The 27806-nt window shown below is 34.8% G+C and overlaps 1 protein-coding gene across 1 annotated transcript; it reads left to right on the top strand.

The window, feature by feature from the left end:
- The first annotated feature begins 4208 nt into the window (after positions 1-4208).
- On the top strand, positions 4209-27143 carry SERINC1 (serine incorporator 1). The gene is made up of 10 exons (XM_069489126.1): positions 4209-4320; positions 15898-16059; positions 16480-16649; positions 17643-17722; positions 17980-18117; positions 19828-19997; positions 20108-20198; positions 23729-23873; positions 23985-24215; positions 25559-27143. The coding sequence occupies exons 1-10, from the start codon at positions 4282-4284 to the stop codon at positions 25692-25694; spliced, it is 1362 nt and encodes a 453-aa protein (XP_069345227.1). The 5' UTR covers positions 4209-4281; the 3' UTR covers positions 25695-27143.
- Positions 27144-27806: the final 663 nt, after the last annotated feature.

Raw genomic sequence — 27806 nt, 5'->3', positions numbered from 1 at the left:
ATGATCTTGGTTTTACTCCTGAATTTCCCTACAGAACTATTAATTTTACATTTCACTTATTCAAATATTAAATTTTATATCTCCTCCTTAATTGGCAACATAGAGAATTCATGCTCAGATTCTTGCCAAAGAATATAACCTTGAGTTCTCTGATGCCACACTCTGATCAAAAGTTTAGTTATGAAAAAAAATATCCTAGTATTGACAGAAGGCTATGCAGTTCATCCTTCCCTCCATCAGTATTTCTTAAACCAGTGCTCCCCAACCTTTTTGGCACCAGGGACTGGTTTCATGGAAGACAATTTTTCCACGGACAGGGTTGGGTGGGGCTGGGGAGCATTGCGGAGCTCAGGCAGTGATGAGCAGTCCGTTTCCTAACAGGTACCAGGCCGCAACCCGGTGGTTGGGGACCTCAGTCTTAAACTATATTCCACAGTATAATTATTCTGGTATATATTAATACATGTTTCATGGGAAAGAAAAGAGGTTTTCCAAGGTCAAATAAGTTTAGAGAACATTAGGAGAGAAGGAATTCTTAGATACTTCAAAATGCTAATGTACAATATCAATCACAAGAACGTAATATGCAGTACCACACCACTGTCTTCTCCTCTCTATCTTCTTTCTCAGCTTCACAGTTTTTCTCGATTGAGTCTCCAGATGTCTCTGTTGTAGCTCCCTGTGATCCACACCTGAGCTGCAATTGCTCTCTGCTTTCCTCAATCCAATATTCTACCTTTCAGCAGGCATAATCCGACAATTGATGTCTCTAGTCAGCTATCTTGGCTGTTTTCCCCCATCATTCAAATTTGACTACTCTACTCTAAAATATTTATGGAAGAGCAAAAGATCAAGAACAGCAAAAACAAGTTTGAAGAAAAGAATAAGGTAAAGAAACTCACCCTTCTAGATAGCAAGACATTTGAAAGTGACTATTAATGTAATTAAAACTATGTATGAGAAACACAAGGATGGACAATTCAATCCATAAAACAGAACAGAAAGTCCAGAAACAGACATGTGTATGAAAATGTGACATATGACAGTAGTGGTACTGCAGGTGAGAAAGAAAGAATGTGTTATTCTCCAATTCATATTAGGACAATTGATTATCTATACGAAAAACTAAAATACAATCAGACATAGTGGTATAGTGGAGGTAGATCAAATTGACCGGTTGCTAAATATTCAAGAATTTCAAAAGCTTATTGTTAAACTACTGTAGCTGGGATTCAGCCATGCTGGGAGTATTTTAAACAATGGAAATCAGCAAATGCTACATATTAATATCAGGGCTCACCCACTCAACCCAGAACCAGTTCACTGGCATATCACTCATTGCATTTCTACCTCACATCATACACAAAAATCAGTTGTAAATGAATTAAAAACCTAAGTGTGAAGAGCTAAGTTTAAGACAGAGCAAAATACACAGAGGAAAATATCTTTAAAATCTTGGGACTGAGAAGGAATTCTCAGCAACAAGTCATGTAACTTAAGGGACAAGTTTGCTAAATTTGACTACATTGTAATAATTTTTAAAACTACACTGAGGGGTCATCAAAGGATACCATAGAAAGGTGAAAGGATAAGACTAGATTGGAGGACAATAATTGTCACACACATAACAAAGAATTACTATTCAAAAATTAAATCCATATACTAATCAGTAAGGAATAGATGGATATACCTCTGAAAAATAGGCAAAAGACTTAAAAAGGAATTTTTTACAAGAGAGGATATCCTAATGACTAATAAACAAAGAAGAGTTCTCAACCTTACTATTTATCAGAGAAATACAAATTAATAGCATAATGAGACAATTCACTTCTCTTATGTTTATTAAGTGTGACAAACCCAAGTTTTGGTAAACACGTGGAACAATTCATACCCTGTGGGAGAAAGCGTATATTGAAAAAACAACTTTAAAGAGCAATTTGCAAGAGTCAGTAAATTGAAGATACTGTAGCACAGATTGCTACTTGGTCCCTAACATTCATTATGTTCATTTCTTGGGGAGGGGGGAGCAAAGCAATTAGGAGAAATTCTGTTTGTGAAGTTTCATTTCTTGAGGACAGTGGAAAGTTCATGGTTATTTTTATAAGTCTAAAATATTTCAAATTGTAAAGATGTTTAAAGTTTATTGGGTGACACACTCCTACCACAATTTTTGATATGTTGCATTTAAGTGCCCATTAGGCATCCAGATGAATCCCCCTGTGGAGATGAAAATGTGGATCTGGAATTCTTTCTTGAAATTCTCTACTATAAACGTGACACCCCTCCTTAATTAGCTTTGGTAGATCCTTTTCTGATATCCCATACTTGTAGGTTCCCCAAAATGTCTTCCCAAGGTTTGTGATAGAACAAACTTATGTATAGAAGTTAGGATCTTTATAGGTAAGATACTACTATTGGATCTGTATATGAAACAGTCTCATATAAATTATAATACTATAGGCCTGCCCGAGAAAAAGACATGTTTCTTAGATCAGAAGTCGCATCTGTGTATGAGATCTCTAGATGATCCACAAAAATTAAATGTCATCTGGGCTTCAACCATAAAAGTACCAAGGTGTCTGGGAAGCAAACTTCTATGTTATGGGTCACGACATGATAGCCTTCCTAAGGATATAGACCAGGAAATTCTAGGAAACCTGGGGAAATTATCTGAGAAACTGAAGTAGCCTTTTGGGTTGAGGTTATGCCTATTCTAGGTTGGCAAGCCACAGAAGCTAATTAGTCTTGGTAGGGGAAAAAAGAAAAGAGAACTAGACTGTATTGATTGTTTACACATGGTGCTATAATTTATAACAGCATGTCATAAGATTTAATCCTCACAACTCTGTAAGGTAGGTATATTACTAATGAAGATACTGAGATTCTGTCAAGTATCTTAGATAGATATTTTGACAATTTATACTGAAAGCAGAGTTTAAAATGCAGAACTTGGGGTAAAGGGTGTGTGGAGATATTAACAACCAAAGGGAGAAGGTACAAACTAAAGTCAACAGCTTTTCCCCACCTGATTATTCTTCCTGTGTTAGAGCTTTTGGTTCCATATTCAGGCTTCATGTAACTCTACACATTTCTTTTTGATCATCTTCCTCAATCCTTTATCTTCAACTGTAATTGCAATATAAATTACTTTAAATTTTTTATCTCATTAACTCCTGGTTTTCAAGCTTGCATTTTCAAGCACGTTTCAGAAACTTCAAGTTCAACATGTCCATACTAAACCCATTATCTTTTATCAATCCCATTCCTTCCTTTTTGCTCCCTGTCAGTTAATGGTCACAGATCTCCTGGATTCCTAGGGGTTACCCCACCTCCACCATGCAATTTTTGTAGATTTTATGACACTTTGCTACTAGATATGGCAATGACTATTTCAAGTTATTTCTGTGTGTCAAACTCTTTTCCCAGAATATTTTCAGGGACCAATAACTACAAAAAATAAGAACCAGAATTTTTTAATGAATATATTCCCTGCAGATGTGTACTGTCACCTAAAACGTAAGGGTTGCACGTTTCAATGGCTCATGACATTCAAAATCAATTATGTTTGAATTTTTATAATTACCATCTCTTATCTAGTTTTACATTTTTGAATGTGCAAACTTCTTGTAACATTTTAATAGGACAAGAAAATAAAAAAATGTGCCTCAACAGCAAACAGAAGTGATACAGAGAACTGAAAACACCCAGGTGTATATAAATATCCCATTAAAACTTGTCCTGGGCAGTGGGCTGCAGGATTAAGTTGCGAACGTAAGTGAAAAAAGTAGATGCAAAAGTGAGAGAAATGGGAAACAAGTGGAGGTGGAGTGGATAAACACTGGAAAAGATGAAGCAATTCCCCCAAAAAGCAGTACGAAAGGTTCCTCTGATAGGGGAGGGCAAAACGTCAACCACCACCTCAGCTCTGTGATCTACTAATGTCCACATCAAGTAAACGGTAAAGGCAGGTTTTTCTCACACCGTATTCTTAATTTGGCAAACTACCGCCACCCCTGCGTCAGCCACAAGCTTCTTTTCGGCATTCGTAAGGAAATCCATCTGGGGAGCCGTTTCCCGGCCCAGGGACGTGCAAACGCAAGCTCAGCACGGCGCCCTCCAAGCGTCGCACACCCTTTCAGGCCTCGAAGGAAGTGACGCACAGCTGACGGGCGGGTGGGCTCTGCGCCGGAAGTGTCTCGAAGATAGTAAATAAGCCCCAAAAGGCCAAAGAGACGCTGTCTCCATCTTGTCTGCTTCCGCGGCTACTGCGACGTTGCGGAGATGGGGAGCGTCCTGGGGCTGTGCTCCATGGCGAGCTGGGTAAGGTGTTTTTTTTTTTTTTTTTTTTGCAGCCACCGGCGTGCTAGCGTGAGAGGCGGAAGAGAAGGCAAGCGGGGCTGGGTGACGCCCGTCGGGAAGGTGGTACCCCACCCAGTAGGGAGTGCCTTCAGTCCCCGTTTCCTTTTCTTCGCCTCTGGTCACTCCGATTCAGCTTCAGGGCCTTGGGTCTTACGAAGGACCATGGTGGCCGTAAAGTGCAGTGGCCCTAGGAAGATGACCCAAATGGAAGAAGTAACGGGAGCCAGTAGTGCCCCTCCCCCACCCTTCCTTCGTGAAAGCTGTCTCCTTTCAGGCTCCTTTTGCTTTTTTTCTTTTGTGTCTGCTTAGGCCATTTCTACAAAAGTCTTTAGCTCCGTCTCTCTGTGGGGTACCCACTCTCTTCTCGTCGTCTCTTCCCTGGCGACCTCAGACTGCAGCACTGTCATTCCCAGAGGCATGTTGGCCTCTTTGTTCTGTGGCGCAGACTATGATTAAGAAGTACCGGTTATTTGGGACAGCCTGGCCGTAATATTGATGCAGTAATACAGTTTTTGAAATGAGTAGTCCTAGCTCTGCCATTGGGTCTTCGGCTTTAATGATATTAGTGAATTACTGTGCTTCTGAAGTATTAATTTTTGCACCTGAAAAAGCTGGTCAGTTCTGTGGTATTAAACATCTTTTGTCTTTTTAGACATAAAACATGCGTGTGTAATCTGAAATTTCATGCTTATAGGTGTACGCTGCATTTTAATTAAAGAGTTGTTAGAATAAAACCATTTTCAGTATAGTGGCAAGATTTGTTGTTCCAGGTGGCACAAATTTCAGTTTACTTAAAGTGACCTCTCCCTGGTCCATAATAGTAGATAAAACATTAACAGTACAGTTAATAAAGATATTTGTAATTTTGGGCTAGGTTGGGGTCGATTCATGTATCTTCAGTCTGATTTCTAAATTCCCTTTCAAACTATTGCTTATTTGACTTCCCACAGTGATTCCATTTTATATATGTATATATATCAACCAACATATTTCTTATTTTACATACTTTTTTATTTTACATCTTTTCAAAAAAGTTTTGATATTACCTGAACTATAAATGTTACATTTTAATATAATATGTGGAGGTTGTTACTCCATCCAGGCCATTTTCTTGATTCTGTTTTTATTTTTGCAGTTGGGCATGGAAACGTGTTGTTTTATTTCAGTAAGATACTGGAGAGTCTGCTTGAGCCTACTGACTGTTTTATACAAAAGAAGCATATTTAGTGTAATAAATAAAAAGTGTTGAAAACTAATAAGTGATTGTTATATAATATTGTTTTCAGTTTTTTTGGGGGGGGGAAAGATGTCATGTAATTTAATTTGTAATCTCAGAGTTTGTCCAGTATCAAATGGGCATGCTGTAGATCTTTGTATAAGAGATTTAAAAGGAGGGATACAGTTTTTTATTTTATTCCCAATCTGCTTTTTTGTCTGAAGGATGATTATCATTTTAAAAAAAGGTTTTAAGTATATTTGTATGTGTTTTAAGTCAGAAAGAAAATAGCTTTAAGTGAATACCATGGGAAAAAATTGTATTCTTATTAATACTTTTACATGTTAGATCACAGCCTTTATTGACTAGAAGAATGTCTGTGCTAAAATTGACACTACCTTTTAGTCACTGTTAATACTGAAGTATATTAGAAAAGTCATGACAAGGAGGCAGTTTTCTTCTGATAATTAGGTGTCTGGCAGATAGAGAAGCTAGGTGGCCAGGGTTGCTCATCGTACTTCTAAGTCCTTATGGTCAGTCCAAGAATTTATTTTATTTATTTATTTTTTGTTTTATTTATTTAAAGGTGAGAATCTTGCTGTGTTGCCCAGACTGGAGTGCGTTGGCTGTTCATGGACACTGCAGCCTTTAACTCCTGGGCTCAAATGAACTTCCCTCTTCAACCTCCCCAGTAGCTGGGACTACAGGCATGCACCACCTCACCCAGCTTAGAATTTATTTTAGAGTTGGCAGTTTCAGTCATTTCCCCACCCCCTTTTCTTCCTTATGCCTTTATCTCTTTATTGATTAATTGTTCAGTTTTAGTGCACGCACGCCAGTAGTAATTGAAGGAGAATTTGCCTTATGGTAAACAAATCACCTCTTACATTCTTAATAGTCAATATTTACTTAGAAGTTTTGGTGAAATTAAAATTTATTCAAATTTTCAAAAGTAGCATTCAGTTCATTAAATTAGATCAGGTAAGCCAGAATTAAAAACAAACCAGCCTCGTGCATTCTTAGTTCAAGTTTCTGCAGGCTAGTCAAATTTAATGAAAGTTTTTTCTTATAAAATAATTGTAGAAAATTTCTGAACTGTAAAAAAGTGTAAAGGAAAAAAATTATAATAACCACTAAGCAAAGACAGGAATGTTAAATTGTTGATTTTTTTGTTTGTTTGTTTGCTTTTTAAGGGGCCTAGAGTTAGAATGATCATAATCCATGGTTCATGGCAGTATCTTTATTGATTCATATAGGGTTGTCTCTTTTTTTTATTGGTAATTTAAACATTATCATAAACATTTCTGGACCTCCCACTAAATCCTGTATTACCAGCCACAGGTACCTATTTATGTGCTTTTCCCAGTCTCAATATTGGTGTCAGTGAGTAGAACTGACTTTTTGAGTGACTGAATCTTGAATGCAATAACTATCATTTCTTTGCCCAAGATAATATAGTTAAATGGTTAAGAAGAAAGAGCTAGTGATTTCTGACTGCCACTTTTGGCCAACCTATCCTAGATTTTTATTAATACAATGACTTGTTTTGTAGAAATAATTCATAGTTGCTATGAATGGTCAAGCAATACAGAGTGCAAAGAAAGTAAAAATGTCCCTTCAAAATCCCACCACCAATAACATTCCTTCTCCTTCCATGCATATATACAAATGGGTAAATAGACAAAAAATACTGTCTTAGGAATGGTAGCATGTTAAACATGTTTTTAAGCAAAGATTAAGTCTAATTTTTCTTGAATTTAACAAAAAAATAAAGGAATTGTTGAATGTTAAGTAAGAATTTCATCAGGAGATTCCTAAAATTCCTAAAAAGATTCCTATGAGGAGTTGTTTCTATAGCAGTGATTTTCAACTGGGCACAGTTCCCCGCCCCCAACCAGGGCATGGCATTTAGTAATGTCTGCAGACATTTTTCCCTGTTATGCCTTGGGGTGAGAAGTGCCACTAGCATCTAGTGGGTAGAAGCCAGGGATGTTAAATATTCAGTGTACAGCACGGCCTCCAACAAAAAAGAATTATTCAGTCCAAAATGTCAGTAGTGCCATGGTTGAGAAAGCCTGTTTTAAGCTTAAGAGAAAGATTGTATAAAACATTGAAATTGGAGTAAATTTTTAAAAGACATTTTAGTTTTAGACTCACTGCCAATAAAGGTGGAAAAAATTAATATACACTCATCCTCCTACCATCCATAATTGTATAATTTTTAAATTCAAATCTATATGCACATAGGTCTATGTGGCTTAAGAAAAACAGTACACTACCTCCATTTCTACCTCTTGGAGGTAGTATTTCTTAGGTATTTGTCACCATATTTCTAAATAAAATGCATATGGTGTATTCTTGATTTTTTTTTTTTTTTTTTTTTGGTTTTAGGCATTGTCTTCTAACTATGAAACATGAAGAATAGCAACCTTCCTTGATTTCAAGTGGCCCTCATCCCCCACCCCCACCAAAATCACACACTCATTATGTCCCTTTATCTTTACATAACACTAATAGTTTTGGTTAAATGAACGTTATTGTGTCTATTTAAATGAGCTAGTATATGTAAAGCTATAGTAAGCACTTAAATATGTTCTTTATTACTTTTATTACTGTGCAGTGCTCTTCATAGTTCTCCCATGTAATATTTATACAGTGACTTTTCCTTTCATGTACAACTTTTTGTGCTCATTGGAGTTACTGCTTAATTTTAATTTCTATGTATGTAGTTCATTTAACCCCAGAATTTTCCAGCTGTATGCATCTCTCAGTAAGTTCAGATGCATGTGATGATTGATCTAGCCTTGGTCGTTCTCTCTCCTGGAATCTTCTCCTGCTCTAGTCTGCTGTACTGGTAGTCACTGTTTTTATCCTGGGTTTCACTTTATCCTCAAATGAGGATGTACATTGCCTCTCTTGGGTTGAAACTCTTTTTTTCTGTATTCCTTGTTCTCTTTATTGGTTTATAACCATATTTTTGTGAAATTTTTTTTGACAGAAGAGCATAGGAGGTACACTTAATGGCCACAGAATTCTAGGTTGGAAGTCATTTTCCCTCAGAATTTTGAAGGCATTGTTCATTTGTAATCTGATTTGTAGTGTTGCAGTGTTGCTGCTGGGTGTTCTGAAATCATTTTAGGAACCTTTTCTATGTGGTCTCTCCCTCTTCCTCTACCCCATCAATTGATTAAATTTAAGTTCTTTAATTGTTTTCTTCTCTGTATTTTCTGTATTCTCTGTTACTCAGATAATGTGCTTCCTGGACTGAAACTCTGGGTTTCTTGTTTCCTGTTGTCCATCTCATTGGCTTTTTGCATTACTTTCTGAGAAATTTCATTGATTGTTTTCAGGACTTCTGTTGAGTTTTTAAACCTCTCATATTTTTAATAACCAAGAGTTCTTTCTTGTTCTCTGTTTCATTTTAATAGCATCCTGTGCTTGTTTCATGGAACACTATCCTTTCTTATGTAATCTATGTCATCTATATAATATACTCCATAAGTATGTTACAAATACTAGATATTTTTATGCTTTCATTTCTCTTGCATAGTTTGTTTCCTTTAAGTTCCCCTACGTACCCCTGATCCCCACCCTTTTTAATTCAGGCTAGAGTTTTGCTCAATATTCAGTGATCCTTGACTATTCATATTTAGGAATGAGACACTAAAGAGTTTGGTAGGACTTGTTAACTGTACTTTGCAGTGGAACGATTTGGCTGTGCCATTTTATTGCAGAAGGTTAGTACAGGTGTTTTTATCTAGGCCTGTTGATATATCTATAGCAAACTTCCAATCTCCTGCGTGGGGAATATATCTGCATTCTGGGAGCCAAGTGGGAAAAGACTGGTGAGGTTCTCACATTCGGTGTATAAAATTTAATTTTATGTTTTTAGTTTGGTACCCATGTTGTCAGCTCTACTTGGTGCTTATCTGTCAAGACTCCTGTTTTATTTATCCTCTTTAGTTGGTTAGCACAGAAATGGAATGAAGTGTGGGAATCCAAACTACTCTTTGAAAAGACGTTCATACAATCATCCTATTTTCACTCTACCTTCAGTATCACTTATAAAGTCCTGATCTTTTTTGGCATTCTGCTAAACAAATTGTGTTGCTTGTTAACTTTCTCCTTTAATGACTTAGAATTCAGCTTTCCTGCTCTTTTAAGGCAGTTAATACTTTCTGCTTTTCACCTATTAGATTTGTTCCCCTGTTCGTTTTGACCTTTCAATTTTATTCCTTCTTTTTAAAAAATCCCTTTTTCATTTTATTGGGGTTTCTATGGGGAGTATAGGTAAATTCATATATTGTCTGCCATCTTTAACCAGAAGCTCTTTATACTACTATATTTGTGTTGCCATTATGGTTTATACCCTAGAAACACTGAGGCCCAGCATTTTATGTTTTAGTAAGGTTTCTAGGTAGGGAATTCTGATAGGTGCTATAGTTTGAAAACCACTGCTCTAAACTTAAGTGGATTCAAAGCTCTCCACTGGTCCTTTTTACTATGGCTTCTCCTTCTCCCTGATTTTTTATTTTAATGTCATCTCCTAATTAACCATATTGTCATCCAGTAGATTTTTCAAAAAAAATTCATGGGTGCAGAAATCCCTGAGTTCTTTTATATTTGAAAGTGCCTGCTAAATTCTTGAGAGACATTTAGGACTAGTATAATAGTATACTCATTTCCTTCAGAACATACAGTTATGTTTCCATAGTGTTCAGTCTTACATCAACCTGCTATCTACCCCTTCCCAACACACTTCTGCACATGTTCACGTGACTTATTTCTTCTGGGTGAGTATCTGAAGAGTTTATCTTTGAAATTAAATAACGAGATAAGTCTGACTTTGAATCTTTAATCACTTTTTTCTTCCTCAAAATAGTGTGTTCTTTTGGTCCATAGATTTATTTCTTCATTTAAGGAATTTTTCTTATATTAGATCTTTGAATGTCCTTTTTTTCCTTTTCTTTTTGTTTTCCTTTTCTTTTTTCTTTTTTTTTTTATTGGTCTTTTTTTTTATTTAGAGGGTTCTTTATTTTAAGGACTTTTCTTTTAGTAAAGGTATAATTTACATACAGTAAAATTCACTCTTTGTAGTATACAGTTCCTTGAGTTTTGACAAATGCATATAGTCACGTAACAATTACAGAACAGTCATAAGGCTAAAATATTCTGCCATCCCAACGTTGGCAACCCCTGTTTTCTGTCTTTAGAGTTTTTGCCTTTGTAGAATGTCATAAATGGAATCATACAGCATATATTGCTGTTTGAGTGTGGCTTCTTTTATTTGTTGTGATTCATTTGAGATTCATTCATATTGTTCTCTGTATTAGTAGTTTGTTCATTTCTATTGTTGGGAAGCATTTTATGCTTCATTTTTATGAGAAGCATTTTATTTTAGATGTACCACAATTTGTCCATTCACCACTTGAGTTTTGATGATTACAAATAAAGTAACTCTAAGCATTCCCATAAAGGCTTTTTGTGTGATGGTAAGTTCTTATTTCACTTGGGTAAATATCTAGGAGTGGGGTTGTTGGATCATATAGTTAGGTGTATGTTGACTTATAAGAAACTGCCAAACTGGTTTCCAAAATGGCTGTACCATTTTTCATTCTGTAAGAGAATTCTAATTGTGCTGCATTCTTGTTAGTAGTTGTTATTATCAGTGTATTTTACTTTAGCCATTCCAGTATGTGTGTAATAGTATCTCTAGGATTTTAATGTGCATTTCCCTAATAACTAATGATAGCGAGTACTTGTGCTTATTTGCAGTTCATGTGTTGTCTTTGGTAAAGTATCTGTTCAAATACTTTGCCCATTTTTTAACTGGGTTGTTTTCTTATTGAGTTTTGAGAATTTTAGATTCTGGACACAAATGATTTTTAGATACCTTTCTTGCAAATATTTTCTTCAAGTCTGTGGTTTGCCATTTTTTTCTCTCAACGGTGTCTTTCAAAGAGGCAAAAGTTCTTAATCTTGATGAGACCCAATTTATGTATTTTTTTTCTTTTGTGTTTTTTAGGAAATCTTAATTTTTATATATGGTTTGATTATGGCGTAAGGTTCACTTTTGAAAAAACATGGATATCTAGTTATTTCAGCACCGTTAATTAAAAAGATTATCCTTTTCATATTGATTTGCTTTGGTGCCTTCATCAAAAATCCCTTGGCCATATTTGTGTGAGTCTATTTTTGAACTTTATTATGTTCCATTTATTTTTGTGTCCACTGTTTTGCCCATATCACTGTTTTGATTACTATAACTTTAAAGTTAGTCTTGAAATCTGGTAGTATGTCTTCCAGCCTCGTTTTTATGTCAGAATTGTTTGAGCTGTTCTAGTTCCTTTGCCTTTCCATACAAATTTTTGAAGCACCTAGTTTATTTCTGCAAAACTGCTGCTGGGATTGTGATTAGAATTGGGTGAATCTATAGATCACCTTGGAAAGACATCTTGAAAATATTGAATCTTCCAGTCCATGATCCCAATATATCTTGCCCTTTATTTAGGTTTTTTATTTCTTTCACCAGTGTTTTATAGTTTTCATAATTTGGCATCTTGTACATATTTTGTTAGATTTATATCCAAGTATTTAATTTCAGTTTCTGTTTTTACTATTAATATGTAGAAATATGATTGATATGTGTATATTGACCATGTATCCTGATATCTTATTAAAGTTACTTGTTAGTTCTAGTTGCAGTTTTGTAGGTTCTTTGGAATTTTCTATGCAGACAGTTGTGTTATGTGTGAATAGAGCAGTTTTATATCTTCCATTCCAATTTGTATGTCTTACATTTCTTTTTCTTGCCTCACTGTATTGGCTAGGACCTCCACTGTGAAGTTGAATACAAATGGCCAAAGCAGATATCTTTTCCTTGTTTCAGATCTTAAGGAGAAAGCATTCAGACTTTCACCATTAAGTATGAATGAGAGCTATAGATATTGGTAAATGCCCTTTCTCAAGTTGAGAGTGTTCTCTTCCATTCCTTGTTTGCTGAGCATTTGTATCATGAATAGATATTGGATTTTGTCAGATAGCTTTTCTACATGAATTGAGATGACCATAATGCTTTTTCTGTAGTCTGTTAATATGGTGGATTTCATTGACTGATTTTTAAAAGTGAAACCAGCCTTACTTTCCCAGACTAAACCCTACCTGGTCACTATGTATTATCTATTCTTTTTATATACTTTTATGTTACTTTTATATTTTGACTTGCTAAAATATCATTGAAATTTTTTTTTTTTTTTTTTTTTTTTTTTTTTTTTGTTGAGACAGAGTCTCACTTTGTTGCCCAGGCTAGAGTGAGTGCCGTGGCGTCAGCTTAGCTCACAGCAACCTCAGACTCCTCGGCTTAAGCGATCCTACTGCCTCAGCCTCCCGAGTAGCTGGGACTACAGGCATGCGCCACTATGCCCGGCTAATTTTTTCTATATAGATTTTTAGGTGTCCATATAATGTCTTTCTATTTTTAGTAGAGACGGGGTCTCGCTCAGGCTGGTCTCGAACTCCTGACCTTGAGCGATCCACCCGCCTCGGCCTCCCAGAGTGCTAGGATTACAGGCGTGAGCCACCGCGCCCGGCCTCATTGAAAATTTTTATGTTTATATATTCATGAGGGATTTGGGTCTTTTTTATGATGTCTTTGGATTTATTATCAGTTAATTCTGGCCCACTTTTTAAATAAGAAAATATATATATATTTACCATTTCTATTGTTCTTCACAATTCTATGTTTACAGTTTTTTCTGTCAGTGCTGACTTTTGGCTTGAAATGTTTCTTACTAGAAGTGTGATTTCTTTGTTCCCCTGTATATAATGTGAATTTATTTTTTGCCTGCTTTAAGATTTTTCTGGCTGTCATTCTTTTTAAGTAATTTGATTATGATGTGACTTCGTGTAGTTTTCATCATGTTTATCTTGCTAGGGCTTTGTTAAGCTTCTTGATCTGTGAGTTTATAGTTTTCATTAAGTTTGGGAAAGTTTTTGCAATTATTTCTTCAAAAGGATCCACTTCTCTCTTCTCTGTAGTTTACTTCTCCCAGTTGAAGTCCAATTCATGGACTCCAGTTTCACTTATATTAAGCTGCTTGAAGTTGTTTGACAATGCTCTGATCTATTTATCTCTCTTTCATTCTGGATCATGTCTGTTGTTATGTCTTCAAGTTCATTAGTCTTTTCTTCTGTGTCTTAGTGATATTTGGGGGGCTTAGATATTTTATTTTTCATTTCTAGAAGTTTGATATGGGTCTTTTAAATTAATCTTTCATGTTTATCCTTAACATGATCCAGTTTTCCTGTGCCTCCTTGAGCATGTGAAATACAGGCAAAATAATATTACAGTGTCCTATTTATAAATGAACTCAGTCATCTATATCATTTCTAGGTTGGTTTTGACTGATCGATTCTCATTATAGGTTGTATTTTCCTGCTTTGCATGCCTGCTAATTTTTTATTAGATGTCAGGTGTAAATTTTCCTGTGAGTGCTAGATATACTTGTAAAGTATAAAAAGTATTCTTGGGCTTTGTTCTTGGATGTAGGTTATTTACTTGGAGAGAATTTGATCTTTTTGATGTTTGCTTTTAAGCTTTGTTAAGTGGAACCAGGGCAGCCTTTAGTCTTATGGCTGGTTTTTCTCCAGTACTGAGTTAATAGCCTTCTAATATCTCTACCAAATGACTTATGGATTATAAGGTTTTTCCACTCTGGGTGGTAGAACTCCCAGATACCACCCTCAAGCCTGTTGAGTAATTTATTCACATGATCAGTGCTCAGCTAGAGCTTGCTTTCTGTATAGCTTTGTCCTCTCCAGGGTTCTGTTCTGCCCTGTGAACTCTCCCTACTTGTGAACTCTAGCTGCCTTCACTTCCCTGAACTCCCAACTCTGTTTCCTTAAGTCACATAGACTGCCAGGCTCTGCCTGAATCCCCTTCCTTGCACTGGACATTCTCCCCAGGCAGAAAGACGGGCCAGTCATAGGGTTGACATTGTCTTCTCTCAGAAATTACTACCCTACATTGCCTGTTGTTCATTGTCTGAAAAACCATCATTTAATTTAATTTTTTCTGTTGCTTAGTCTGGTCACTGTTTGTCCATTTTGACCTGAATTTATGGTAATTATCCCAAGCCTTTTCCATCAGTAATTTTATTTTCAGCTGTGTCTGTTTTGTTCCTTGATAGTTAACTTATTCTTTGTTTTTCCCTTTTTCATTTCTTTCTTTAGCTCTTTAATTCACCCTTTCCATCTTGTTCTGTTTTTTTTTCATTTTATTTTTGAGAATCTCTTTTTTTTTTAGCTTTTTGTTATTTTTCTGTAGCTTAAGCGAAATACTAGTAGAGAATTTCATTTTTTTACTGAGTTGTGTTTATTTCAGACCAGAATCTCCATGTCTTTTTTTTTTTTATTCTTTTCTTTGAGGGGAGCTGTTTATTTTTAATTTTTGCTGGTGTATGTTTGCTTAGTTATCGTGACCTTTATTAAGTTTCTTGCTGAAACGTAATATAAAGCAACTCTGTTCCTACCTTATATTGGTTGCTTCAGTGTGGCTGGCTACATATTCATTTACTATGGTATCTAAGACTCTTTCCCCCCAGAGTTACAGGTGTAGGGCTGGAATGTCTTAGTTCATCCAACTTCTGAAGTCTGATGGTATGGTAGAGCTCAGTCCGGCTTATGGTCAGTCCTTATTCAGATACTTACTCTTTGCCCTTTTGAGATATTTATTGTTAAATACTCTATACCAATGTTCACCTCTCCTGGACAGGAAGATACTCTATTCCCTTGGATCTACTACTAGTTTATTGTAGAGCTTATTGGACAAAGTTAGCTAGCCCCAGTTGTTTATTTACTCTTTTTGCCTGACTCTAGTTGTAGTTTTCATTGTTATTACCATCACCAAGTCAAAAGAGGGCGAAGATAGGGGTGCCAATTCACTTTTTTTCATCCCTGGAGGTATTTGAGAATTCTCAGAATTTTGTGGATTCACCGGTATGATTTCTGGGAGCTAAGGGGCGAGGGCTGGAGAGGTGTGCTTAGCAGCTACTCATGATTATTCCATTTCTTTTCTTAGCTAAATTTTGGTTGCTGCTGGTGATTTCCTTTCTCTTTGTTGTCTTAACTAATTTATTCATTTTGCTTAGTATATAGTGCAAGGACTTTTTTGTTTGACTTTGTAGATGATGTATATGAATCAAATACCTTTGTCCCTTGGTAATTACTTTTTCTTGTTTTTTTCTTTTTTGAACAGGTAGAATGTAAATTTTCATTGTATCATTTTAAGCTATACTGATTTTTAATAATATTCTTTTTCCCAGATACCATGTTTGTGTGGTAGTGCCCCATGTTTGCTGTGCAGATGCTGTCCTAGTGGGAACAACTCCACTGTAACTAGATTGATCTATGCACTTTTCTTGCTTATTGGAGTATGTGTAGCTTGTGTAATGTTGATACCAGGAATGGAAGAACAACTGAATAAGGTTAGTCTTTTTTTCTTATTTATTAACTGAAGCTGTAGTGTATGTGTATGTATAAAACTGATTTTGGGGTATTTGAAAGAGAATAATGTAAAAAGATAATATATAATCCCAATTTTAGCTCGTAATCTTTCAGTGTATATCACAGTTGAATGCAAGTTTTAAGAATTTGGCATCAATCAATAAATCTTTAGCTCAAAATAAGCATCCAGTTTAGGCTTGGTATTGGTAGTTTATCCTTTGCTCACATGGAAGTTTAACTCTTTTCATTTTATCTGGTTAAACTGTATCAGACTCATCTTGATGGTCATCATAATCTATAAAGTAAACTCACATTTTCCAAGCCTTTAAACTATTTGATTACATAGAATTTTCGCTTAATGAAAAAATTATGGTTCATAAACTTCTGTTTTGTTTTTCTAGATTCCTGGATTTTGTGAGAATGAGAAAGGTGTCGTCCCTTGTAATATTCTGGTTGGCTATAAAGCTGTATACCGTTTGTGCTTTGGCTTGGCTATGTTCTATCTTCTCCTCTCTTTACTAATGATTAAGGTGAAGAGTAGCAGTGATCCTAGAGCTGCAGTGCACAATGGGTAAGTTTTTGAATAAACTTCAATATAAAAGTCTGGGTAGCCTCTTCTCAGTAATTTCTGGTCTATCTAAAGAAACTTTAAGGTGAAATAAACATAATTTGCAGAATTATTTTGTGTATTCATGAATGACAAGATTTAAGAAAATCTTGTCTGTACTAGAAAATGTCATACTTTGGGTATTAAATCATAGCCTCAATAATTAGTAATTAACTTCTGATCATAATGTTTTTTATTTTTATCCTAAAAAAGAGGATCTATCATATTTGTGATTATTAAAGGAAGAGCTGTTTCTCCCTCTCCTCTTAGCTTTTGGTGGAACAGTGCCTCTACGTAGAACTCATAGCTCCCTAGTCCTGCAGAGCATCCAAAATAGAAAACTTTATATCTAAGCAGGGTATTGATTTCTTTAAATGGTTAGTTGTGTTGTACAACTCAGAAACATCAGGGTTCCTTTTATCAATTTCCCTTAATATAGAGCACCACTTCCAGTATTCTATTTGTATGTTTTGATTTAATATCTGCTATTGCTTATGTAATGACATGTGCTACTAAAGACAGCAGGAATAAACAAGTGGGGTATAAATGTTAATGAAAAAATATGATGTGACAGGTTGATTTTGTTTATTTTGTTCCTTTAGTCATTGATTGTTTTAAAATATCAGAATTTTGGATAGAGACATTGTGCATTTATTAAAACTGTTTGTATAATGCACCTTATACCTTCACATATTATTCCACTTGTGTAAAATAAACCTGTGAAATGAAACTAATATTCATATTTTATCATAATGAATTAGAGGCAAATACATCTTCTTTAAAATTGTCTCAAAAGCAGTTTAATGTAATAGTCATCTTTTCTGATTTTCAGGATCTCCTCAGAAAGAATAGAACAGTCACATAGAACGTAGCTGTTCTTTAAGATTCAGTCGTTTCATATGTGAAAGTATTTGTTGAATAACTATTAATAAGACATTATATATTTTTTTGTTTTAGATTTTGGTTCTTTAAATTTGCTGCAGCAATTGCAATTATTATTGGGGCATTCTTCATTCCAGAAGGAACTTTTACAACTGGTAAGAAATCTTTTTTTCTTAAATTGTTTTATGCAGATATTTTATAAGGTAATCCAAAATAATTGTTACCTAGAATAATAACTATAGTTACTTGTTTTTTGTTGCATTCTGTGTGTGTGTGTGTGTGTGTGTGTTTTCCCTCATTTACATAGCATTTATATAAAATTTTATTTTCCCTTTTTACTGTGATTATGGAAAGGACATAATAAAAACTAAACCTGTCACTCACTTGTATGTGTGCTTTTTCTTTCTTTCAGTGTGGTTTTATGTAGGTATGGCAGGTGCCTTTTGCTTCATCCTCATACAGCTAGTCTTACTTATTGACTTTGCCCATTCATGGAATGAATCATGGGTTGAAAAAATGGAAGAAGGGAACTCGAGGTGTTGGTACGCAGGTAAGCTTTTATCTCACAGAACAACTGCAAGATAATTGAACTTTGAAGATGAGACTAGATAATGTAGACTGTAGGAAAATCACTTAGGATTTTTATGGTCTGTTTTTCTGTGAAGAGGTTTTTAGTTTATGAGTTTGTGGGTGGCATCATATCACAGTATGTCAGCAACTTGTTGAGCAGATCTTTGGCAAATTAACTGGGAATATACTCAAGAACCAGGAATGAATCCAAAGGAACCTGAATAGCTAAAATAAATGTTCCAAAGCCTATTGTTGAAAGCATGTGTACTTCATAGTGTAATTTTGTAGCCTACAGCAGGTTGAATGTACAATATTAAAGGGAAGAAGACTGTTAGAAATAGATAAACACAATGGTACAATTTATAAATAGCAAACAGAAAAAATACAAAAAGCAACTCTGGGATATTTTATATAACTGCAAAGGATGCTTTTATGTGTATCAGTAACAGCTGAGGGAATTTCTATAGTAATGCAATTAATGATTGATCAGCTTGAGTCCTATAGTGTTGTACACTAAATCAGGAATTAAAATATAAATGCTTACAGGGATAACAAGAATGAGGAAAGAGGACTAAGTTTGCACATGCTCAATCTTGGGGAAAATAATGGGGACTGTGAATGAATTGGAAAGTGTGAATGCCCCACTGTGCATAGCTACTCCTCAGCTCCATCTCTTAGTTGCCTTGTGAGAATATAAACTCAGTATTGCCTGATTTTTCTTAGAAGAAGCCATAAATCTAGATTTTTGTGTAGAAAGAATCTGGCTTTCAGCTAAAAAACAAAATTAAAATCAGTGCAGGCCAAGTTCAGTGTATCTGCTGGCCCAATATTTCTCTTATACAACTAGTTTGTGGTGTTTGATCTCAAAGGTTAAAGTCAAAAGAGTTTGGTGCTCAAAGAAATAAGCTTTAGTCATTTGGAAACTTCACTTACATAGAGTACCTTATTCTTTAATACAAAGTCTAATGCAAGGGTTTCTGTCTGTTTGTTCTCTCTGCTGTATCCCCAGGGCCTGGAGCATTGTAGGCATTCAATAAGTATTTGTTGGATGGATACCCTGTCAGTGAGGCAAATCTATATAAATACTTGTATATTAAACCCATATTAGCACAAAGACTAAAACGTTGTGTATGTTAAAATTTATGTAGAAGAATCTTAGGTTGACTTTTTAAATAATGACTTACTTTTGCATACTATATATTTTTTTAAGATTTTAGTTGATGAGGAAAAGCATCATTGTTTTCTGGGTTTAACATTAAGTATGAAAATAATTTTGTTTGTTAATGCCCTTGTTTACAACTGAATAATTATGGTTCTTTAGAAACTTAAAGTAGTATTCCTCTTACAGTTATTTTTCTTTACTTTAAAAATAATGGCTAATGTATGTGAATGTGGTTTTTAAACCCTGTAATATAGATGTTACTACTAATAAAAATCATATTAGTATGTTACTAACTTATTGTCCTTTAAAATATATAATAGTGAGCTATGTGTAAAGACTATAGAATTCTTAGCAATAAAGGTCAAAATTAATTTTCTTCCCTGCTTTCATAGCCTGCATAGTGCTGATAATGTTAGTTGCTTAAAATATATTTTTGAATAAAATGACATTGTTTATAAAACAGGTCCCATGCCTAATTCCTAATGTTTGTGATAAAAAGCTAATTATCCAATTATATTTCTTTCACAGCCTTGTTATCAGCTACAGCGCTGAATTATCTGCTGTCTTTAGTTGCTATCGTCCTGTTCTTTGTCTACTACACTCATCCAGCCAGTTGTTCAGAAAATAAGGCGTTCATCAGTGTCAACATGCTCCTCTGCATTGGTGCTTCTGTAATGTCTATACTGCCAAAAATCCAAGTATGCTCTTCATGGCATTGGTTTTTATGAAGCCTGTACCTTTCTAAGTTTTCAAAACTCTAGAATGATGTAAGAATATTTATCTGTGTTGCTTAATTTCTTTTTTGTAGGAATCACAACCAAGATCTGGGTTGTTACAGTCTTCAGTGATTACAGTCTACACAATGTATTTGACGTGGTCTGCTATGACCAATGAACCAGGTATGTTTTGTTTGTGTAATTTGTTTTTAATGAGTTCTGTAGTTTTCTTGCAAAGATTGTCAAGTTTGTGAAATAAGCTACTTAAAAATAAGGCTTCCAGAGGAATAAAGGATGTAAATAATACCATTTTCATCTTTATTACTATTTTTAAATACTTTATTGCTAAAAAATGCTAACAATCATGTGAGCCTTCAGCAAGTTATAATCTTTTTGCTGGCGGAAGGTCTCGCCTCGATGTTGATGGTTGCTGACTGATGAGGGTAGTGGTTGCAGAAGGTTGAGGTGGCCATTTCAGTTTCTTAAAGACAGTGAACTTTGCTGCATCAGTTATTTTTTCTTTCAAGAAATATTTCTGGTGTAGCATGTAAGACTATTTGATAGCATTTTGTCCACAGTAGAACACCTTCCAAAATTGGAGTCAGTCTTCTCAAACCCTGCCTCTGCATTATCAACTAAGTTTATGTAATGGTCTAAATCCTTTTTTTGTCATTTCATCAGTATTCATAGCATATTCATCAGAAACAGATTGCAGCTCAAGAAACCACTTTGTTTGCTCATTTATAAGAAGCAACTCCTCATCTGTTCAAGTTTGATCATGAGTTTGCTGCAGTTCAGTCTTCAGGCTCCAATTCTAATTCTAGTTCTCTTGCTGTTTCCAGCACATCTGCAGTTACTTCCTCCACTGAAGTCTTGACCCCTCAAAGTCATCCATGAGAATTAACAACTTCCCACACTCTGTTAATACTGATATTTTGACCTCTTCCCATTAATCACGAACGTTCTTAATGGCTTCTAGAATGGTAGTTCCTTCTAGAAGATTTTCAATTTACTCTGCCCATATCCATCAGAGGAATCACTATGACAGCTATAGCCTTCCTAAGTGTATTTTTAAATAAGACTTGAAAGTCATAATTATCCTTGATCTGAGGGCTACCGAATGGATGTTGTGTTAGCAGGCATAAAACAGCATGAATCTCCTTGTACATCTCCATCACAACTCTTGGGTGACCGCGTCCATCATCAGTGAGTAGTCCTATTTTGAAAGGGATCTTTTTCTGAATAGTAGTTCCCAACATTGGGTTTAAAATCTTCAGTAAAGCATGCTGTAAACAGGTGTGCTGTCATCCAGGCTTTGTTTTCATTTATAGAACAAGGCAGAGTAGATTTAGCATAATTCCTGAGGGCCCTGAGATTTTTAGAATGGTAAATGAACATTGGCTTCTACTTAAAAATCACTGGGTACATTAGCCCCTCAGAGAGTCAGCCTTTCCTTTGAAGCTTTGGAGCCAAGTATTGATATCTCCTCTGTGGATATGAAAGTTCTAGATGGCATCTTCCAATATGAGGTTTTCTCTTCATTGAAAATCTGTTGTTTAGTGTAGCCACCTTCATTAATTAGCTAGATCTTTTGGATAACTTGCTATAGCTTCTACATCAGCACTTGTTTCACCTTGCACTTTTACGTAAGGGAGATGGCTTCTTTCCTTAAACCTGATGAACTAATGTCTGCTACTTTCGAACTTTTGTTTTGGAACTTCCTCACCTCGCTCAGCCTTTGTAGAATTGAAGAGAGTTAGGGCTTTGCTCTGGATTACGCCTTGGCTTAAGAGAATATTCTGGCTGGTTTGATCTATACAGACCACTCAGACTTTCTCCATATCAATAAGATGGCCTTTCCCTTTTCCAGTGAACCATTTGTATGTAGAGTAGCACTTCTAATTTCCTTCAATAATTTTTTCCTTTGCATTCAGTGCTTGGCTAACTCTTTAAGCTAGGCAAGAGGACTAGCTTTCAGCTTATTTCAGCTTTTGACATGCCTTCCTCATTAAGCTTAATCATTTCTAGCTTTTGATTTAAAATGAGAAACATAAGACTGTTCCTTTCACTTGAATACTTAGAGGCCATTGTAGAGTTACTAATTGACCTATTTTCAGTATTGCTGTGTCTCAGGGAATAGGGAGGCCTGAGGAGAAAAAGAGAGACAGACAGAGAAATGGCTGATCGGTGGACCAGTCATAACACACACATTTATTTAAGTTTAGTGTCTTATATGGGCGTGGTTCATGGCACCCCAAAGAAATGTTACAATGGTAACATCAAGATCACTGATCACAGATCACCATAAGACATATAATAATAACAGACAAGTCTGAAATATACAAGAGTTACAGAATGTGACACAGACACAGTGAGCACATAATGTTGAAAAAATGGCACCAATAGACTTTTTCAACACAGGATTGCCACAAATCTTCAATTTGTAAAAAGTGCAATATCTACAAAGTTTTTTTTTTTTAAGGCATAATATAATGAGAGGTGAGCCTGTATAAGAAATTGTGTGAGAATTATAAGAAGTGTATCCAGTTTGCATATTGCTTGAGATCAATATATAGAAAGAAATAATAGCTCTTCAAATGCCTGCTAATTTAACTGTAAACAGTATAAGTTTTTCATATTACTGAATTACTCTTTGACTACCATGCAATTAAATATGATCATTGGGCTTTGTAATGAATCTCTTCATAGGCTAGTTATATAGCATTCCATGGGAATAGGAACCAATATAAGTCAATTAGGGGGAACAAATTAGTGAGAAATTAATTACTATTTTTAAAAGAGGAAGAAAATGATCTTTTCTCCTAAAAAAAAATTATAAAATGTTTGTTATCTGAATCTCATTTCATTAAGTTTACAAACTCTGTAGATACTTTATCGTAGGTGCTTTATCACTTGGACGAAGGTGGGGTTTTTGTTTTTTGTATATTACAGAAACCTTCCTTTTCCTAGGTTAAGTGGTTAGAAAAAATTACTAGTAATTTGTTTTAGGGATTAGCTTTATCCAGTTGGTTTTAAGATAAGAATTATTTTCATTAGTAAGATGGAGTTTGACAGATGGAGTTAAAAATATACTTTGGACCAACCCTACTTTAATTCTTTCTTACAAAAGAATAAAGAAACTGAATAAACAGTAGGTTGTTATGCCTTATTTGGTCATTCCTACAAAATGTCTGCTAGGGTTCTCACAACTGGTATTTTTTGTAAGCCGTCTTGCTTTTTTTAACAATGTACTTTGAGAAATGGATAAACCTTATAACGTCAGTATTGAATCTCACTCTTTTTCCTGTGGTAGGAAAACTAGTGCATTGTGGTTTAGAACACCACCCCCATTTTATTTCTAAATCTACTAGAATTTTACTAACCTTGAAAGGTCGTCTAATATCTCACCTATTTCCTAATCAATAAAGAGTTAATATATCTCTCAGTTCTCACATGTGGTTTAAAATTATTTAACTTTTCCAATCACTTCTATAAAATTAGAACTGTAAAACTTAAAAGGAAAAAAATCCTTGAATTATCTTATTAATAAATACAAGTTGTTTTCAAGTATTTTGTTGTTATATTTGTGCCTTCTGCAGTAAAATTTTTTGAATTTTCAAGGGTGTAAGAAGTTAAAAAGAACTCATTATGCTGTAAAAAAAAAAATTTTATATTATTCTAACATTTTAATTTGCCCTTAATTTATGTTACAGAAACAAATTGCAACCCAAGTCTACTAAGCATAATTGGCTATAATACAACAAGCACAATCCCAAAGGAAGGTCAGTCAGTCCAGTGGTGGCATGCTCAAGGAATCATAGGACTAATCCTCTTTTTATTGTGTGTGTTTTATTCAAGGTAAGAAAAACTACAGAATTTTCTATTAAACGAGAAGTCCAGCTATTTACGAATTGTTTCTTTTTAAAAATGCTGTTTTCCTTCTTTCTTCCTAAACGGTCATTCATGTAGCATCCGTACTTCGAACAACAGTCAGGTTAATAAACTGACTCTAACGAGTGATGAATCAACATTAATAGAAGATGGTGGAGCCAGAAGTGATGGATCACTGGAGGATGGTGATGATGTCCACCGAGCTGTAGATAATGAAAGGGATGGTGTCACTTACAGTTACTCCTTCTTTCACTTCATGCTTTTCCTGGCTTCACTTTATATCATGATGACCCTTACCAACTGGTACAGGTACTTGTATTTCGTAAAAACTTTGGATGTGGGAATTCTGAAGGATTTTTTAGGACTCTTTTGCAAAATGATGTGATATGAAGTACTTTTTCGCTTGTGATGTATTTCAAAATTTACAGCTAAATGAAAGGTGACGAGCATGAGAAATGCGAAGTTTACCTCTTTGCTTTAGCAATAACAGAATCATTGAAATAGTTGCAAATCTTGAAGAGATTAAAGTAAAACGTTTCATGAAACTAACACTTTTTTTTTACGGAAATGTGTGTTGATAGCTGATCTAACATAATGTTTATTTTTTTAATATTGTAAACTCATTCCCAACATAGTACAGTAAAAGGTACCTCTTTTTTTTGTTTGAACTTTGTCATTAAAAGTTCTGAAAATTATGAAATTGAAGTGTGAATACATTAACGTAGATGGATTCTTAGAATTCTTTAAAACTATAATTTATGCTTTTTATCACTTCAAAATTAATTCATAAACCTTTTTCTGATAAGAATAAGGTGCGATTTGTAGTATTTTCATTTTTAAAAATTCTAAATTTGTCCAGAAGAAAGATTTGTTTAAGATTCAAATTGAACTGTATGGTTTTGGCAGTTTTTAATAATTTTTTAAACAATTTGTAAGAAGACTTTCAGTACCAGCAAAAGATGGAGAAGAAAAAATTATTCTTTGCTGTATTTCTTTAAGAGCAGCCTTTACTGATTTTTATTATTGAAAAGAATATATTTTTTTTAAAATTCTTACACTGTAGCATATTAAGCTATAAGAATCCAAATAGTTCTTAGTAATTCAGGGCTTTAGCTGTTAGATAATAGTAAATGTTAAGACTTTAGATCAAATGTTAAGACTTTAGATCAAAAGGATTTTTGGTATGTTTCATTAACACAAAAATCAGCTAACCTTGGTGGGATAAATTTCCTTCCTAGTCTCTTAAATCTGAGAAGGGAAAGGTGGAGGGAGGTCAGGACAGGGGGGCTCTTATATACACCTTGAACAATCTTTTATGTAATAGTAATATTTATTCAGAGGTTACATTCTGTTTCTCTTCTATGTATCTAATAACATGCCAGAAATACATAAAGTGCCTCAGAGTAATATGCGAAAGAACTATTTTGGAGACTTATGTGTTCATTCTATTAAAGGAAATTACTGATTTTTACCTTCATACCAGCTATTAAAGCAGTGTAGAAAAGCAAGGTAGCAAATTAGATGCAGCAACAATATCTCTGATATCACAGATTGTGTACAAAAAACACTATGGAATTAATGAAGTATCATAGCTTGATGGCTGATAATCCAACTCCCTCTGCCCTTTTTAAAAGTTTTCCCTTAAATTTTAGGTATGAACCCTCTCGTGAGATGAAAAGTCAGTGGACAGCTGTCTGGGTGAAAATCTCTTCCAGTTGGATTGGCATCGTGCTATATGTTTGGACACTGGTGGCACCACTTGTTCTTACAAATCGTGATTTTGACTGAATGGGACTTCTGGCATGAAAGTCCCACTTTGATCATTGCTCATTTGAAAAGAATATTCCCAACTTTTGTAAAGTTGTGTATGTACGTGCTTCCCATGTAACTTCTCCAGTGTTGTTCTGGCATGAGTTAGATTTTACCACTTGCCAATTTATTATTTCTTTGCCAAGTGCATTGATACGTGAATTAGAATGAATTGTAAAGGGTGAGTTTTATGAGTATGATGTTAACATTGTTAGGCTTACCCTCTGCCCTGTATCTGTGAAATTAAGAGTGAAAACAAAACTGCTTGACAGTTTGAGTTTAAAATTGTGTTAGACCTTAAGCTGTTTCAGAAAGGATAAAAGCAAATGTGTGGCTGCCTTTTGAAATATTTGATATGTTGTCTTTCAGGAGACTGCAAAGAAGGTAGCTATTGTAAAATGCCAGTTGTCTGAAAAATCTTTTCAGGTTTTTCCCTTGATAGGAGAGTAAAGAACTTATACAGGTAGGGAGTGTTTGCTGGACGATAGTGTAGGTTTTATGTATGGAGGGTGAAGCATAGAGCCATTAAAGACAGGCTGGTGGTGATAGGTACTAAATTGAATACCCAGTGAGATTATAATCTTCCTTGGGTAGAGATGGCCTTCACTAACAAAATGAACTTTGTTTTGGTCATTATAAGCTCATGCAAAAGTTTGGGTTCAACAGAAATACTAGGAACTAAAGGATTTAGACAAGATTATGAAAAGGATAATCATGGGTTAGAAGGAAGTTATTGAAAGCCATTTTGAAAGTTTTGAAAATCAAAGGTGGTAAATTTTTGAGAGGGCAAGAAGAAACTGCAAAATACTAGACTTCAGTAGGTACTAAGATAAAATCTAATCCAGTTCTCTCATTTTAAAAATGAAGAAACCGAAGGTCAGACTTAAATAGCTCAAATAGCTAATTAGTGGCAAAGCTGGGAAATTTCAAGTCTGCCAACAATACCTAGCATTCTCTGTGACATTTAAAAATAATTTCTATTCAAAACACATGCTTAATTGATTTTATCATTACTGGTGGATAATTTATGTGATGTGGATTGCTGGTCTTCAGCATGCCTTCTGTCCATAAACTGAGGTCAGCAGAATGATGAAATATTTTAGAATAAACTCCTGCTTACAGTACAATACACAGTTTAAAAGATGTTTAAAATGCTTTTGTATTTACTTCCACGTAGCTGAAATATATAGATTGTTAGAATCTTTCAACCTGAAACTCAAGCAGTATGACAGTAACCTTAGGTAGAAATTCTTAGTTTATTTGTATGTCATTAGTGTCTAATGAAGCTTTTTAAATCTACATTTGCTTCCTTAAAAGTATTTATTAATACGTAATATAACAATTCAGCTTATTCCCAAACGTTATTGTGTGTGTTGATATTGTGTTCCACAATTTTGAATGGCTGTGTTTTATCTCTAAATAAATGAATTCAGAGAAAGTGTGTACTGTATTGATTCTTTAGCAACTCAAACTTAGGTGGCTGTAGTAACACTCAGAACTGGGCACTTGAAAGTAATTGCCCATTTTCTGTTCTGATAACTGAATTGTTTTGAAGATGGTGTTTACCCTTACAGTTTTCTGTAAGTGACCCCTGAAGTTGGATCTCAAAGGTAGTGGTATTCTTACCCTAAAGGGCCTTCAGTAGGTCGACTAGTTTAGCTTGGGGAATATTTTTAATATATTCCATTTCCAGAGATTTTTTTTAGTTACCAATTGATGCTTCCCTTCTTTTACTGACACTTAAGATAGTATAAAAATTTCCCTTACTAAAAAATGTAGGACTCTACTTCTGATAAAATACTCCAACCCATATGAGTTAACAAGTGTTAGTATATTTTATTTAATAATTACTTTGAAATGGTCTGAGTTTCTCCAGTATTTTAGGCAGTATAGTGCCCATAAAAGTCTCAGGTATTTACCCCAGATAAATAAAATTTTACATGTACTCAAAAATCTGTACATAAGTGTTCATAGCAGCTTTACTTGAATAGCCAAAACTGTAAACAACCCAGATGTCCTTCAGTGGGGGGTGGACGGTAATAAACACACTGTAATACATCTATACCATCAAATGCTACTTAATAAAAAAAT

This window comes from Eulemur rufifrons, chromosome 15, assembly GCF_041146395.1.
Source record: "Eulemur rufifrons isolate Redbay chromosome 15, OSU_ERuf_1, whole genome shotgun sequence".
NCBI lineage: Eukaryota > Metazoa > Chordata > Mammalia > Primates > Lemuridae > Eulemur > Eulemur rufifrons.
This window is presented reverse-complemented; position numbering and strand designations above follow the sequence as displayed.